Below are 15,541 nucleotides of genomic sequence, written 5' to 3'. Positions count from 1 at the left end.
TTGTTCAATGTATTTATTTTCATAATTATCTTAAGCTTTTTAAGGACTTTTTATAAATGAACGGAATAAAAATACACAATATTTTTTTTTTTTTGCAGTTTTTGTTTATCTATCTATCTGGCAAATGCAGTAAATAATATGATTAAGTCACCCTTTTTTGATGTTTGAGGTTGTGTTTAATTTCCTTTGGAAGGCAGCGTTTTCAATTCAGTTCAAACATGCTTTAATTGCATGAATATTTAAGGTACATTGTTGTCAAACTAAATTATGTATTATTGAATGATGACATTTTAAACAAGAAAACTAAATAGATGATCACAACATACACAGTCTTAGGTGCAGCACCCAAGCTGTCTGAAGAACAACCTACCAAGAAGGAACGAAAAATCAAAGTGGAGAGCGTCAAAACTAATTAAATGACGGATTTAATGGTTGTAGTTAGTCCCAAGAGACTTTCTTTTTAATCAAGTTGTAGTATTTGTGTGTTAATTGGTGTTTTCATGCTCTTGCTTTTCCAACTTGTGTTCACACGTACGGTAATAATGATGGTCTAAAAATTACATGAAATTGCATCTCTTTTATGGAAATATTGAAATTATATTTATGCTATGGAAAAGATTACTTTTTCTCTCCATCTTAAGAAAAATGTCTTCATTATTTCATGGAGGTGTTAAATGAATGACCCTGTAATGTTTTTTCCTTTCTTTCTCTTTGGCAAACCTTAATGATTTGTATATTTTATTTCCTATTCAACCTACCTCGGACATCCTTTGCATTGCATTTATGTGTACCATGCCTCACCTTAATGTAAAAAGTTCCTACATTTTGTGAAAATCTGTGACAACAGAAGAAATAACACTGCCCTTTATATGTAAACTGCTGTCCGAAAATAAAGAATAATAAAAAAACAGAATAAAAAAGTGACATTTTCTTGTGGGAGGATCCTACACACCTCCAGAAAATCCAAGTCCAAGCCTTCAATGAAAGGTTAGTGCGAGACAATCTGGTAAGAAGGACAGTTTAACAGTATAATACTGCACAGTGTTACTGCAGTGAGGTCGCCGTTTAGTCTGAAGCAAGGAGGTGTGAACCTTTGTCTATAATTACATCTATTCCATCTGTGTTTAGTGAAGCTTGCCTGCTGGATCCAGAATAAAAGATTATGAGTTATCATCTCTGTTTTCAGCTGCACCCTTTCAAAACAGTGTGACTTACAAAAAAAAGTTTTAACTTTGTCAGTGAAAACATCCCTCCTCTCATATGCTATCAGCTATCACAGGTGTAATTGTGCTCCCTGAGCCACTGACTCCAGAATTAAAACATTTCTGTCAGCGAGTTTATTTTTGTAGTATAATTTAATGCAAGGTTTTTAGTTAAACAGAATTGAGGCTAGTAATTTGTGCATAAGGTATCACTTAGAGCCAAATCCTGTAAACAAACAATGTTTTCCAGATTAGTCTATATGGGGGGTGGGGGTGAAAGGTGAATGCATTCCATTAAAGTCTGAGGTTTGTACCCATCCATCACTGTTTGGCCCTCTAAGGGGACATTTAAAAAAAAGTAAAAATAATTAAAAGGACATGGTGACATTTGCATTTGTATTGGAGGGGAAAACAAGCGCTGCCTCAACATACTGTGGTGACTAACACAAAACTGATGACGACAATGTTCCTCTCAAATGCCAAATATTGGTCTCTTGCCCTCGCTCTTCTTCTTCTCACTTACTCATCATTGTCTTGATCGCCATCCGTACTAGTCGTTTGTCTGTTTCTGTCTCCCACCCGCTGACATTCACCTCGCATGCACCTGTCTTCTCCTACATTCTGAATGCTCACACCTTCTATCCTCACATACATCTTCAGCAGCTCCTCCTCTCTCAGCGGAGGTGACAGCGCATGCCCCGGCCGCTCCCACAGTCTGACACAAGTTGCCACTACACAGCTCCAGTACTGCCACGGGTGCCCTGTGACACTGGAAGGAGGGGCCGTATGGCGTGAGGGCTGATCGGGGGGAAGGAGGAGGGGCTGCAGAAGGCCCTGACTGCATGGCACCACAAAAGACTGACCAGAGAGTGAGCCGGGCGGCTGCCCACTGGCCTTTGGCACGTGACGCGCTGCAACCCACATGGTGAAACACGAGCGTAGGCGGGACATGCGCGTGTGTGTGTGCGTGTGTGTTGTGTATGGATGACATCCCACGTAGCCTATGGGGGCAGATGAGTGCAGTGGAGACTGAACAAGAGACAGAGGGGTCGTGATGGCAGCACGCAGCATCTCTTTTGTTGTTAGACGGAAGAGAAAGGGAGGTATCCGCTCGCTGCAGCAACACATGCCTCCATCCGCTTATTCATCAGCTCTAAGTGATGCACTTTTTTTTATCTCATAGCGAACAGAGAGCAATACGCACCGACATTCCTGCCTCAGTAGCATTTGAAGCTGCTGGATCCAGACGTAGCACACACGCACAGTCAGAGAGAAATACTGACGCACTCTGATCTGAGCAACGGGCCAAACTCAACTGAATCATTCCCTCATTATCGAGGGATATTGAATCCAAAGGGAGAGGTGGAGGGGGCAGGAAGGGATACAAGCAAGAGAGAGGCAGAAAGACAAAGAGGTGATGCATAAGGGACTACATGTAGGTGAAAGAATGCAAAAACGAAAAAGGAAATGTTGTGAATGAATATAAGCACGGAGGGGAAATGAAAAAGCCGGTCGTGAGCAGGGTAGCAGCTGGCGTCATGCCTGCCTAATGGAGCACCATATGATGAACAGTTGAGGATCGCACAATACTACCACTACCCAGCCACGTGGTGAATCATCTCCATCATTCTGTCCAGCGCTCTCTCAAGGGCCAACTCATGCTGTGTCACGATTGTTCTGATAATATTGGAAACACGTGGAAGATACAACGGCCTCCGCATCACGGCTCGTGATGAAATATGCTAATCTTTGCATCAACGTATTTGCCTCCTTAAAGCTGCACTGATCAATACTTGCATATGAACAATGAGCCAAATGACTACATGCAATGTGCTTTGTTTGCAGTCATCGGCTAATAGCAGGGATACAAATAGGTTTGAGGTACAGCATATGGTACAACCCCATAAGGTAACTTGAAAAGTGAAAATTGAAAAACGTGTTTAGCTTAAAAATTCATCGTTCACACTCTTGCATTGTATCCGTAGGTTAAATACAGAAGGCATGTAGATATTGCACAAAAGGTCACCTCATTCCTAAAGCTTGTACAAGCCAAGATGAAAGTTTCTTCTTGGATCCACACGAATCTCATAGCTGACCTATCATGAACTGAAAACTGCAAATTTCACCAAAAGGTTCAGAGTAAGAGAATTATCCCCTCACTGTAGTTCCCCAAAGCAGCAAGGAGCTTATTAGCAGCTTTCAGCTCATGCTTTTGGTTTTCTGGCATTCGATTTCAATTTATTTTCTGGTTCTCACAGCTGTCATCAACCTCGTTTCCAGCTGTGTGGGCAGATATCACCAGACAAAGAGCTTTCTTTTCACAGAAAGACAAAAGTTTTTGAAGAGCAGATGAACACAGGGGAACATTCTGTAGCAAAAGAGCCAGATATGTTTTTCTAATAAAATAAGGTGGTAAAGACAAAGTTCAGATAATCCAGATGTACACTACCTGACCAGCAGCAAACTGCAAACAAAAAAAGTTAGCTGATGAAAACAGTGGAGCAATTAGCAGCTAAAGAGCAAATGTTATCAACACCTCAAAGGTGTTAATGAGGACAAAAATATAGACTTGTATTCTTCAGGTAACTGGAAACACAACTCCTAAAGCTAAAGTCACCCCATGTCTGCTGGATGTGTAAATATGCAGCTGTTTGGTAATTCATTTGAGGCTGTGATATGTCAAATATGTGCCAATTTCAGCTTATCATGGAGGTCTGCCCTCATAAATTGGCCGGAAAAAAAACAGATGAATCCAGCTTTTTCTCTCATTTTATCTTGGAACATGAACATTAGTTAATTCATCAGAATCCATCAAAAAAAAAAAAACAGTGAATAACTAGTGCTTGCTTTCAGTGAGCACTAATGCATCAGGTTTTACCCGGCTTTGAGCCAAGTGGGGGTAGACGCTGGTGCAGCAACATGAGCCAGCGCTCTAATCTTTACAGGATGGAGAACATATCTAATGAAAGTGTTTAGCTGACACACTAACATTAACATTACACTAAAGGCTGGCTTACCTACCAGAGTGGACAAAAGCTGTAGTCTATATTAGATTTGCTCCCCCTATAATCACATTCGGTGTGTCATATTTGCCTATACTGGATAATGAATGAGGAGGCTTGGGCGAGGATTAGTTCGGCCCTTGTGTGGGAATTTACTGCAACACCATGTGCATCAACCTACACCGCAGCAGCCACATTACCTGTCCATGCTACTTTCTTCACGCTATGACTTGGTATGGATTAAGGAACATGTACAGTGTTTGTACAGTCTCTACAATTCTATGTACACAGATTCTGAATAATTTATGACCAAGCTAAATGCAATTGCAAGCACTAGCTACACCAATAGAAACGTCTACCCCTTAGTTAAACATGCACATTATGTTCAGGCATTGTTTAGAGTACAGTACCTACAGTATTAAACAAAGCTGTCGAGACTCGTTGCAGTACTGACCCTGGTGCTCATTAATGTTTCACGCTTCACTGCGAATCAACAAATCCTCATATTTTGCAACAGCACAAACATAAATACAGCAATGAAATACAGCACAATACCATTAAAAGGAGCGTTTTCATCACAGTGTGTACGCTGTGGTTCTTTTGATCATTCCTTGTTGCTGCACACAGGTGGACCATTAATGTATTTCTTTATCTATCATTCTTTGATTGTATGAACAAGGAGACTGAGGCAGTCAGTATCCTTGTTTTAAGAGCCCAAACAATCATCTGAGCCAGTTATCCTGAGATAAAACACTTCTAAGATGTTAATGATCACAGGCGCACTGAGTGAAGTCAAAACTCAGAATATGTTAAGTATTTATAAAGGGAATCCGGTAACAGTACAGGCACAGCTGGGTCGGTTCTAGAAATGTATGCACTGTACATGTGTCTGGGAGTGAAACAGACAACCAGGGATGCATTAGCTAATGTGGTAATGACTGGAAGAGCAGCAGCCTGAGCGTCTCAGTGGAAACATAAAGCAACGCAGACAAGGTGACTTTCTCTTATCATCACTGGAACGTGGTTGCTTGTGTGCCTGCATGTGTGTTCACCCTCAAAAGAGAGTGTACAGTAGTCTGATGGAAGCGAATCTGGCCAAATGAAAGGCACGTTGGAAGGTGCTCGACTGAGCTTGGCAGCACATCACTAGACTTACTGGCTCCTGTCACTATCGAGAAGGTTGTGATGGAGAGGAAATACAGCCAGGACGTGGTTGCATTTCAATGTCCCTACAGTCAACTTAAAAATATGATGAAGGGCGTTGAGATGCTCACTATTTTCTATGCTCAGCGCTCAAATCGCTGTTCAAAATTTAGTTAGTACTTCAGTAATTGAATGTATCACTGGTTGTAATGCCAGACTATGATACAATACTATAATGCTGACTCTAGGTCTGTAGTATGTTAAGTCAGTTGTCAGTTCAACATGTCTGAAAGTAAAGGTTAAACATTGTCCACCAAAATATTGGAGTGTATTTAAGAGTCATTTGAAACCATTAATCACATTCTTCAAAAACCAAATTGTATTTTACTGCTGCTGAAATGTGCGGCACTTTGAGCCACGCATTATAAACAACAACTCGCTTCATTAAAGTTATCAAATAACATTTTTTGAAAACAATATTCAAAGTAGCAAAACATCTAGGAAACCTCCTGATTACAGGGCTCACCTCAAAAGTCAACTGACTTCATGCATCTGTAATACAAGCGCTGTTTATAAAGTTATTTTAAACTTTATCTTTGTTCCAGATTTATGACTTCACGATCGTCTCTTCGTCGGCTTTTGTTGTTGTTTAATAAGATTTAACGATGAAATAAAATACTGCGCATGACAAGATTTTTTTGTCAACTGCTGCCACATACTACAAGCAAAAATTACTGATTGAATATTATTGATTGGTTTGCTATGAGCATCAAATTTATCAGGTAAGAGGGGGATGTTGAAGTAAAGCTCCAAGGTGTCTGAAGCACGCTATCGATAAAAGGAATAGAAGGCGTATCTTTGGTCGACATCTGATCCATGCTTGAAACTTCTACCGTTCTTGTCACAGGATAAAAACATGGAGGATCTATTAATGTTCACAGTGTTGGATTTCCCCCATAATATATGATCCGTCTATTATTATGTACAGGGAAGCTGCATGGCATGTCTGCAGCAGCCCGCAGAACAATATTAGTTTTCTACCGTCTTTTAGATACAGTCCGCCATCACATCCTTGTGATAATTGTGGTTCCAGCTAACTGCATTTCATGTTTTCTTGCCAGGGCTTTTTTTTTTTTTTTATCTCTGCCCAAAAATGAGATGACTTTCTGGAGCATGAAAGTTGCCATTTCACCTAACCATAACTGGATCAGCCATAACAGAAAACCATGGCAGCAATTTCTGGCAACATTGCAATCATCTGAGGCACTTTAGTCCCATGATTTCATCAGAATTTGCCAGAGCTGTCAAGGACCACAGTCTAAGTGCTCTAAGTCTTCTGAGCGCAGGCAGGTACAGTGAATGTATAATCAAGGCCAGAGTAGTTCTTTAGCAGCGAGATAAAAATACTGATAATGACAATATAGCGTAGTTTCCATTTAAAACAATGTTCCGAGCTGCAGCCCCACCGCGATGACACATAAAAACATAATGCTATTTCTAAGACTGCTTCTAAACTGCAGAAATCGATGTAGACTTTTCTTTTACAGCTCCGAAGAGTCGCCGCTCCTCCCTTTATTATCATTACATGCTGCAGAATAAGTAATGGCGAGCAAAATGTAAATAACAGGGCACTTAATATATTTTTCTTGCTCTGCTCACAAGCTGAAAGAGCCCACAAATGCATTATAAATGTCCCGAAACAACAACGCTTTTTCTGAATTTCATCATAGGCAAATATTTCTTTCAGATTGCTGCCCTTTGGGAGGCGTTTCAGCAGCACACTCAAGCTGATGCTGCAAATTACATGTGACAGAAGCAATTTTGGGATATTTTCTCACACACAAACTGAGGTAAGTGTTATGAATTAGATTAAGTGAGGGAATATTGAAAGTCTGATACTTCCTCTGCCAACTCAGCAGCTTTAATTGATAATGCAATTTTATTTTTCTCTCCTTTTGCTTCCTTTCAGGCAGAGCATGCTGATTATTATTTATGTCCATATCTAAAACAGCTGCACTGGCAGTAAAAACAAGGAAAGCAGCTGCATGTGGCTGCACATTTTGCATGAAAACAACAGTCCTGAAACTTCACAAAATGTAATTATACAGACACAGTATCAGGAAAGAACACACTGCTTACTACTGTATACTAGTCATGCACCTGTTCTCTATCTGTATTCATTTGAGTCCCTCTTACCTCTCTGAGGCAGCCCATGAAATTGTTGCTAACTGGAGATCCGGGCAGGTCCGCAGTGCTGGGGCTCCCACCCACGTAGAAAAAATCATCGGAGCCCAGCATAGTATAGTCTTCCTGGGTGTAGCCAGTAGTGGTGAGGATCCCATCAACGGAGATGGTCACCTGTTGAGGGGTAACACATAGCCAAAGCCAAGCCATTACACTCTGATATTCGATGGCGTGCTGTGTAATAAAACACACGTCCTTCCTTGGTCTGCATTCGAAATGAACTGATTGACCTTTTTCTTTAGGATCCACAGTGAAGGTTGCTTTCTCATTTAACCTTTTTTTTTGTCTTTTTTTCAGAATCCTTGAAGCGATCGTTTTTGGACCAGACAGCGTTTGGATTTTGTTAATGGAATTTTTGCCGTAGGATTTCACAGGACAGGTAAAGAAAATATGGCAGAGGCATATTTTCTTTATCTTTGATGGGGGTAAGAGAATGGACCCTAGGTTTGGTTCAGAAACTTCAGGTTGGGGGGAGGGTTAGTACAATGTTCAAACCAAGGACAAATTGATTTCACTTGTCTTAGGTTTCGGGGTTTTATCTGGTCACTGCAGACACACACATATACAGTACACAAGTACGTGAGCACGCGCGCACACACTCACACACACATACACGCACACACATACACACACACACGCCTACACTCGCACAAACATTCACTCCCACACCGTCAGTCTCACGTTCTCACCACCTCTCTCGCAGACATCTACATCTATATATCCACGCACATGCAAAACAAAGGGAGGCTTTTCACACGACACCAATGTGCAAACCAAGGTCATCACTGTTAGAAGGCAAAGTAAACACATTTAATTGGACATGTAAGGGAGTAAGTGGATCAATGGTGCCATACAAAGCTGGAGCAGGCCTCACAGGGTGCAGAAGGCACATGCACAGTCAAGACCAGAGCCCATATACAAAGACGGTCTCAGAATAGCTGATGCTGATCTCTGATCAGGTTAAGCTCAGGAGTCATGGTAGGGCTGGGCAAAATAAGATTTTTTTCATTTTTAGGCTATTCCTCGATATACGATATATATCTCAAAATACAAATTTTCTCTAAAATAGCATAGCGTAAATTCTGAAGTGAAGGCTGAGGCCGTATGATATCACTAAAAAAACATAATTTGCCTAAAACATTGACTTAAAGTATTTAATGGACATGTAAATTGTCTATTTGATTGTATCACATAAGTTCAATGTATGGTGTCACATTTAATGCAATGACAGAAAAGTTTTGCACCAAATGCAATCCTCTGCATTGAACTTATGTGATTTTTAAATAAGAAAATGTACAAGTATTTCAAATACTTTAATTGTTTCCAGCATTTTTTTTTTAGTATAAAGGGGACTGGGGGCCCGATGTATACAAATATACGTATGGACACTTAAATGTAATACAACTAACTTTTAACTGGTTATAACACAGTCTCAACTAAATAATGTGCCTCTGTATGACTGACATGAGTTGACGAAAATATCAGTGAGAAGATTGGCTAGTTCTTTAAAGTTATTATAGTCATTCTCAATGCATGTCACCACTAAATCATTTTTTTTATGGCTGAGGGCTGAGGATGAATTGAGGGGTCCACAGGGGTCGCCAGAGACGACAAAAAAATGAAAGGTCCTTGTGGCAGAAATGCAATGAAAAAGGACAGGAGTCAGGCAGGGCTATGCGGCGTATGCTACAGTAGTTTGCTGCCACAGAAAATACATAAAAAGTCCTGGTTTATGTAAATGCCCTCTTCTTGAACTCTTCACAGTGGAGTTCGTTCAGACTATGAAAAGCTACTTAGCGGCTACAAGTCAGACTAAAATCAAATAAAATAGCAATTAGGGGCTGTAAAGCTGGAAGACGACCAGCGGAAACACTGTAAACTCAAATATGATGATATGATCATCACGGATATCGTACAGTAATTGATATTTGACTATATAAAATACATTCACTTTATATATGCCCAGCCCTATGTCATGGTTGTATTTTCAGTTTCACTGGAGCAGACCAATAATCCTCGATCAGAATGCTTATTCTTCGAAATGTTATGCATATGGGCCCAGGGGTAAGGGTGATCAAGGTTAGCCAAGACACACAAACACCACTTTCACCAGCATGCCACAAAAACAACACAGGGAGGGCAGAGTGACTGATACAGTGATAGGTGGAAGGTGAGTGAGTGAATTAGAGTGTTAGTGGTTATTTGGGTGACAGGGTTGAGGTTTCGATGAGTTTGGATGGTGAGAGGTCAATGAAGTGTGGGCATGCCATGCGCCATAGTGAGTTGGAAACAACTGTCAGAGCTCCCGCAATGAAGGTTAAGGGTTGCCACTTTTTTGGTAGCTTCTCTTTTAGGGCTCGGTGTCGAGGTCACCATCTTTGGGATTGTGGTAAGCTTCTGTCAGTTCTGGACGACAGTCCTCACAAAAAATGGGGACTTTTTGTGTGAAAAAAATAAAATAAAAAGTAAGTTGCCCTGAGAAAGGCAAAAGAAGTCAATTATTTTTTACTTGTTGGAAATCTGCAGTAATGTGGAAGAAACAAAGAGAAAAAAGTAAAAGCCAAAGTGAAAAAAAAACAGGATGGGGATTGTGGGGTAAAGAAGGAGGTTGTTGGCAGGTCAGGGAGGAAATTGAGAAGAAGCGAAGAAAGAATTGCCTGGTAATACAAACCCATCTCCTCATTTTTTGATAAGAGTGTCTAGGATGGAACTCAAAGAGAACGAATAAAAGAAGAGAGGGGGAGGGGACACACGGCAAACCCAAAAAAAAGACAATAAGAATGATATCTACCAGACAATGTAGTTTGTTTACCATAGCGTGTCCAATGCCTGATTGCTTTCCAGAAAAAGGGGAAGAAAGGAAATCAAAAGAATAGTGAACAAAAAAGGTTGTTAATAAGGATGGACAGAAAACAAAAAAGAAAAGCAACGATGAAGAATTAGGATGTTAGTTAGTACATTAGTTGGTTAGATATTGGTTAGTAGTAAAAAAAATGACTTTAATCATGGATGAGTTAGTGTAGCGGTGAAAAAAACACTACATATTTTGTCAGAGATTCGCTGCAGTAATAAAGTGCCATCGTGCCATCCTAGCCAAATTTTCTACATCAGAGTCCTGCAAGAAAGAAACAAAGAGAAGTACTGTAAGACGAGGGACTGTTCGGATAAAAATTTGTGTAGGATGGCTTGAACCCCAACAAAAGTTGTAGTGTTTTTTTTCACCCATAGTCTAACAAAGAGTGCCTTTCAAAGAGGAAAGAAAATGATTGCGAAAGAAAGACAGACCTGTAAAAGGAAAGAAAGAAGGCAAGCAGCCCTTGGCTCTTAGCTTCTAACCCCCTAAACTGTGTGTTATCCTGTTGGGATTCTCAGCTACAACTATTTACTAACCTGTGGGCCGACAGCTTACTGTCAGGGAGGGTCAGGAAATCAGCACTTACTTGTTGTGCTGCTCTGAGAGCAACACTAAATGCTGTCTCACCTTGCAGACAAACTAAAGGTCGTCCGGGACAATGAACAACTCCACACTGTGCAGCTAGCACAACCACCACACAGCCCTGGCTCTCATTATTTTGTTGCCCTCCTCCTCTCTTCCCTCCTGTAGACAGCGCTGATTCATACTAGCTCCACCCAGCAGCAACACAAGCTCATTCTAAATCACATTAAGACAACGGTAAACAATATCTGTCAAGCAACAAATTCTGCTTATGCACAACAGATGCCCATCTTTCATGGAAATGTATTTCTATCTTTAAAAAGCATCTGAGATCATCTGAGCTATAAATACTGCATTAATGGACGGCTCAAAGGCAAACACTCTCTGCCAGGCTTTAAAGTGAAAGACTATATTCTACACAAGCATAAAAAAACTGTCTCTGAAAGCAAGGAGATAGCGACAGAGTCTGACGGAAGTGTCAGCTCAGGGGAGTGTGAAGCAAAGTAGAATTATCAGATAACTTTAATTTGAGGAAAAAAGGGAACTCAAGAAGTTCAAGAAGACAACCAGCAGGAGAGAAGAAAATACCGAGCTTAACGGTTCCTCACCTAAGCTTTCAATCACATGCAAAAGAGCTGCTTGCCCTAACTGTTCACTGAGTAGAAAAGAAATTAAACGATGAAATCAAATTAAAAAGAATTCATGTAATTGTCGAGATAACCAAAAGGAATAATGACATCTGTCTCAACAATGCTTCTGAACTGTGGCGATGAAATGACAACCAATCAGAACAAGGTGACATTCTTAACGCCAGCTCTCTCTCAAAGCTCTTGGAAGCAGCTAATCTAAAGCCAAAAAAAAAAAGAAATCCACCTGTCTCCAAACTCCGTCCATCACTGCTACCCCCGATTACCTGTCTCAGGTTGCGTGTCACTTTGATGTCGTGCCAGGAGTTGTCATTGAATTTTCCATTGACCGGCTCCACGATGGCCTCAAAGGCCCCGGAGCCCAGATTGATGACGAGGGAGACGGCCCCATCTTTTAGCGCCAGGTTGACATAGTCGGCGGACTTCCCCGTGTGGAGGAGGAGGCCGTTGCGCTGCCAGGTCTTGAAGGACAGTGTGATCTCGTCGCTGCTGCTCTGGATGGGGTTCTGTGACAGGTCGTAGCAGAAGTACTCCGAGCCGCGGAAGGTTGCCACGTTCTCCTCTCTCGCTGAAACGACAAGAAGGCAGAGAGGAAATGTTATTTTCAGGCAGACATGTGGTGATTCAAGTTTCAAGGAAGTCCAAAGTCACTTTTTTCCCTCTCGAAATACTGCAGTCCTGCCTGCAGCATCCAGTCTGTATAAAGAGAAAAGACAAGGTATTTGTACCTGTCTAATAATTAGATTAATGGTCAATTTACTTAACCTGTTCAAAAAGTTTGATACTGAATTTAAATTGTATTACAACTACTATATTCAGTGAAATATCAAATACATTTATAAAGGCTTATTTATTTCATAAAAGTAACATATTATGCTAATAATTAGGTTTTCTCATACAGCGGCACTGTATTCTCTGTTTGAGCTCCTGTCTCTTTAAAACCTCCCTCCTGAATACCCAGTCTTCTCTGATTGGTCAGCTCACACACACCTGACCCAGCACCGCTAACACAATTTTTACAAATGAAAATCCAGCTGCTAGGTATAGATTATGCAAATGTGTGACATGGTGACATAGTGTGAGGTTACAAAGTCACAGAATTAAAGGCGGGACTACTGATGAGGCATTTGAGGCACTTCAGGAGCAGTGTTTTCTGTGGGAGAGAGGAGCACCCGTTGGCCTTGACAATGTTCAAGACCTTGTACATGCATAAGAAGCTATATAAACCACTGAAGAAACGGGAAAAAATGAAGCATAATATGTCTCCTTTAATTTCTTTTGCATAAAAAAAATATTCCCTCACCATTATTTTTAAACAGGCCGACAAAAAGACTAAAAAACTAAACTGAAAACATAAAATGAGCACAGACAAGTCATTCAAGTCATCATGTCTTGAATCTCTAACAAGTCGAGTCTCAAGTAATTTATTTTCTGTCAAGTCCAGTTGCAAGTCAACAAAGTCCAGTCGAGTCCACATCTCTGCTTTTAGGAGTCTGTAAAAGAAATATTTTGAGCGCTGACATCGCTGTGATTCACCGCTTGTTGTTATTGATGGGTTTCATGCGCCATGACGACCACAACCAAACAGTCATTATCACATTCATCCTCGCATTTACTGTCGGATGTTTAATACATGAATCAAGCCAGGCATTCGTGTTGGTCCCTGCATCAATCATGAAGCAGCCTCAGTAAATATGAGAAGTACTGTATGCTGCAGAGAAGGTAACATCAAGCAAACACACACACACACACACACACAATGCACTGCTCGCCATAATTACAGCTATGATAATCCCATCATTCAGTTCAGATCATAAAATCCTATCTGTACGACCGTGGGTTTAGGTTTCACATACAGCCTCCAGACAGACAGACTACTTATGATGGAACACTATTCCCCGCTAATGGTGCGCATAAATCAAACTTAGCCTGATTTTACAGTTTTATATCATCCCGCTGTTGCAAAGTGACTTCCTGGGCCCATTTTTTAGATCGACACGGACAGTAAGGTGAGACAGCTCCCAGCAGAAACAGATGGGGGGGGGGGGGGGGAATGGATGGATGGATGGATGGAAAGATTGAGAGAGCCAAAATAAAAGTGCTGGGCTGAGGGAAAGAGAAGACTCTACGAGAGAGAGAGAGAGAGAGAGAGAGAGAGAGAGAGAGAGAGAGAGAGAGAGAGAGAGAGAGAGAGAGAGAGAGAGAGAGAGAGAGAGAGAGAGACGAGTGGATCAGAGGAGTAGTGTTTCCGTATGATCTGAGATGAAATAATTGACACTTTCACCGCCTCTTAAAAGGTGGTTTGACACACTGTGGTCAGCTCAGGGTCTGGGTGATTCTATTAGAGACAAGGTCGGACTGACGGTCAATTATTTACACAGTGTGTTGCGTTGGATATTGAACCACTGACTCAAAGGTGGGGCTAGAAGACAGCGTTTAAGGCAGCACCTTTCAGAAATGTCAACCTTCGGGAGAAGCCGTGCCGGCAAGTCATTTCATGGCACATGGTAACAGTAACTATGCCATTACCTGCCAACAATACCATTTTCAATGTGTCATTTCATTTCCTCAGCGTCCTGCTTTTTCTTTTGTCGCGCTCACAGAGAAGTCACGAGGGCTCGAGTGAGGGGAGAAAAAGCATCCGTAAAAAGCGAGGAAGACAGAAGAGAGCGATGAGAGAGGGAGAAAAGCACGCAGGCTGCAGGCTGTAAAGCTTCGGTTTGTTGTTTTGGATCAGGCTATATGTAAACATGAGGGAGCAGTGTTGTGGAGCTGGCAGAAAGTCACAGAAGGAAGGGTGGGGAGGGGGGATGAGAATGAGATATTGTGAGAGAAACAAAAGGAAAGTGGAGTGGGGCTGCGGGATGACGGGGTGCTGATTCCGGTCATGGAGAAATTCTCCCCTCGGCGCCAAACTCATGTCTCTGCACAACACGGACACAAGAGGAAATAATATGAGAGGCAACAAAGGCCCTGTGAAAGCCTTCTTCCATGTGCCAGGAGAATAAATAGAAACCCATTATTACCACTGAGACGCAGAACAGAGAGGCTGCAGAATATACATTGGAGAATCCAAAAAAACCCTTCATCTTGAGTGATTTCATGCATCTAATCTAAGAAACTGCATGAGCACTGGAGGAGGAGCCGCTAGACTGTATATCCATATAATACTGTTCCTGCACAATTGTCTCGGTCATCAAACACAGAATTATGGCGCTGTAAGTACTGTAGAAAACCAGTAAGTGGCATGCCCGTTCCATCAATGCTGTTGATGTGACTTTCTGTGCTCTCTTTCAGATGATTAATGAAAAAAAAAACAGATTTACAGTATATATACGGTTACACTGTCATGACTGTCTATGATAAAATAGGTCTGTAGCTCCTTGCTCCAATCGGCTATATTGCACATCTGGACGAGTGTGGGCCAAAACCCTCTGGGGTCCCTGAGCTATAGAGAGAGTCCTTGAAACAGTTGGCGCTGTAACCATCTTCTGAAGAAATTTTAGACGCTACACTGACACTGGTGGGCCCTCTGTCACATCTTGCCTGGAGGGCCCTTGCATATGCCTGATGGCAAATGACAGGCGGAAGGCTGATTGTCTTCGCAAGACTGATTCCAGCATTATAAATGTAATATATTTGTACTTTTTGGAAGCAATAATACAAATGACATTTTTGAGGTCATTTAAACATGCTTAGTCTGTTCCAGCATTACATATATGGTGTGCAACTAAGATAAAGGTGAGTCAGGCTCATGAATCTGTCTCTGAATCTAAGCTCTCTACGCAGGCATGCAGCACGGTAATCCCTCACGTCCACTCCAGACACCTGATCTCATATGCTTTCACCTGACCCCAGGTAGAGAGG

General features: G+C 41.5%; 1 protein-coding gene across 1 annotated transcript in view; it reads right to left on the bottom strand.

Moving 5' to 3' along the window:
• LOC141017921 (neurexin-3b) overlaps nucleotides 1–15,541 on the bottom strand; it is a 286,422-nt gene that overhangs the window by 210,366 nt on the left and 60,515 nt on the right. The window contains exons 5-7 of the mRNA XM_073492732.1: nucleotides 11,941–12,242; nucleotides 10,383–10,427; nucleotides 7,544–7,705 (exon numbers count right to left, since the gene is read on the bottom strand). Of these exons, the coding sequence (XP_073348833.1) occupies nucleotides 7,544–7,705; nucleotides 10,383–10,427; nucleotides 11,941–12,242 (509 nt within the window). The remainder of the gene's footprint in view (nucleotides 1–7,543; nucleotides 7,706–10,382; nucleotides 10,428–11,940; nucleotides 12,243–15,541) is intronic.

The sequence above is a fragment of the Pagrus major genome, chromosome 22, assembly GCF_040436345.1.
Source record: "Pagrus major chromosome 22, Pma_NU_1.0".
NCBI classification, from domain to species: Eukaryota; Metazoa; Chordata; class Actinopteri; order Spariformes; family Sparidae; genus Pagrus; species Pagrus major.
This window is presented reverse-complemented; position numbering and strand designations above follow the sequence as displayed.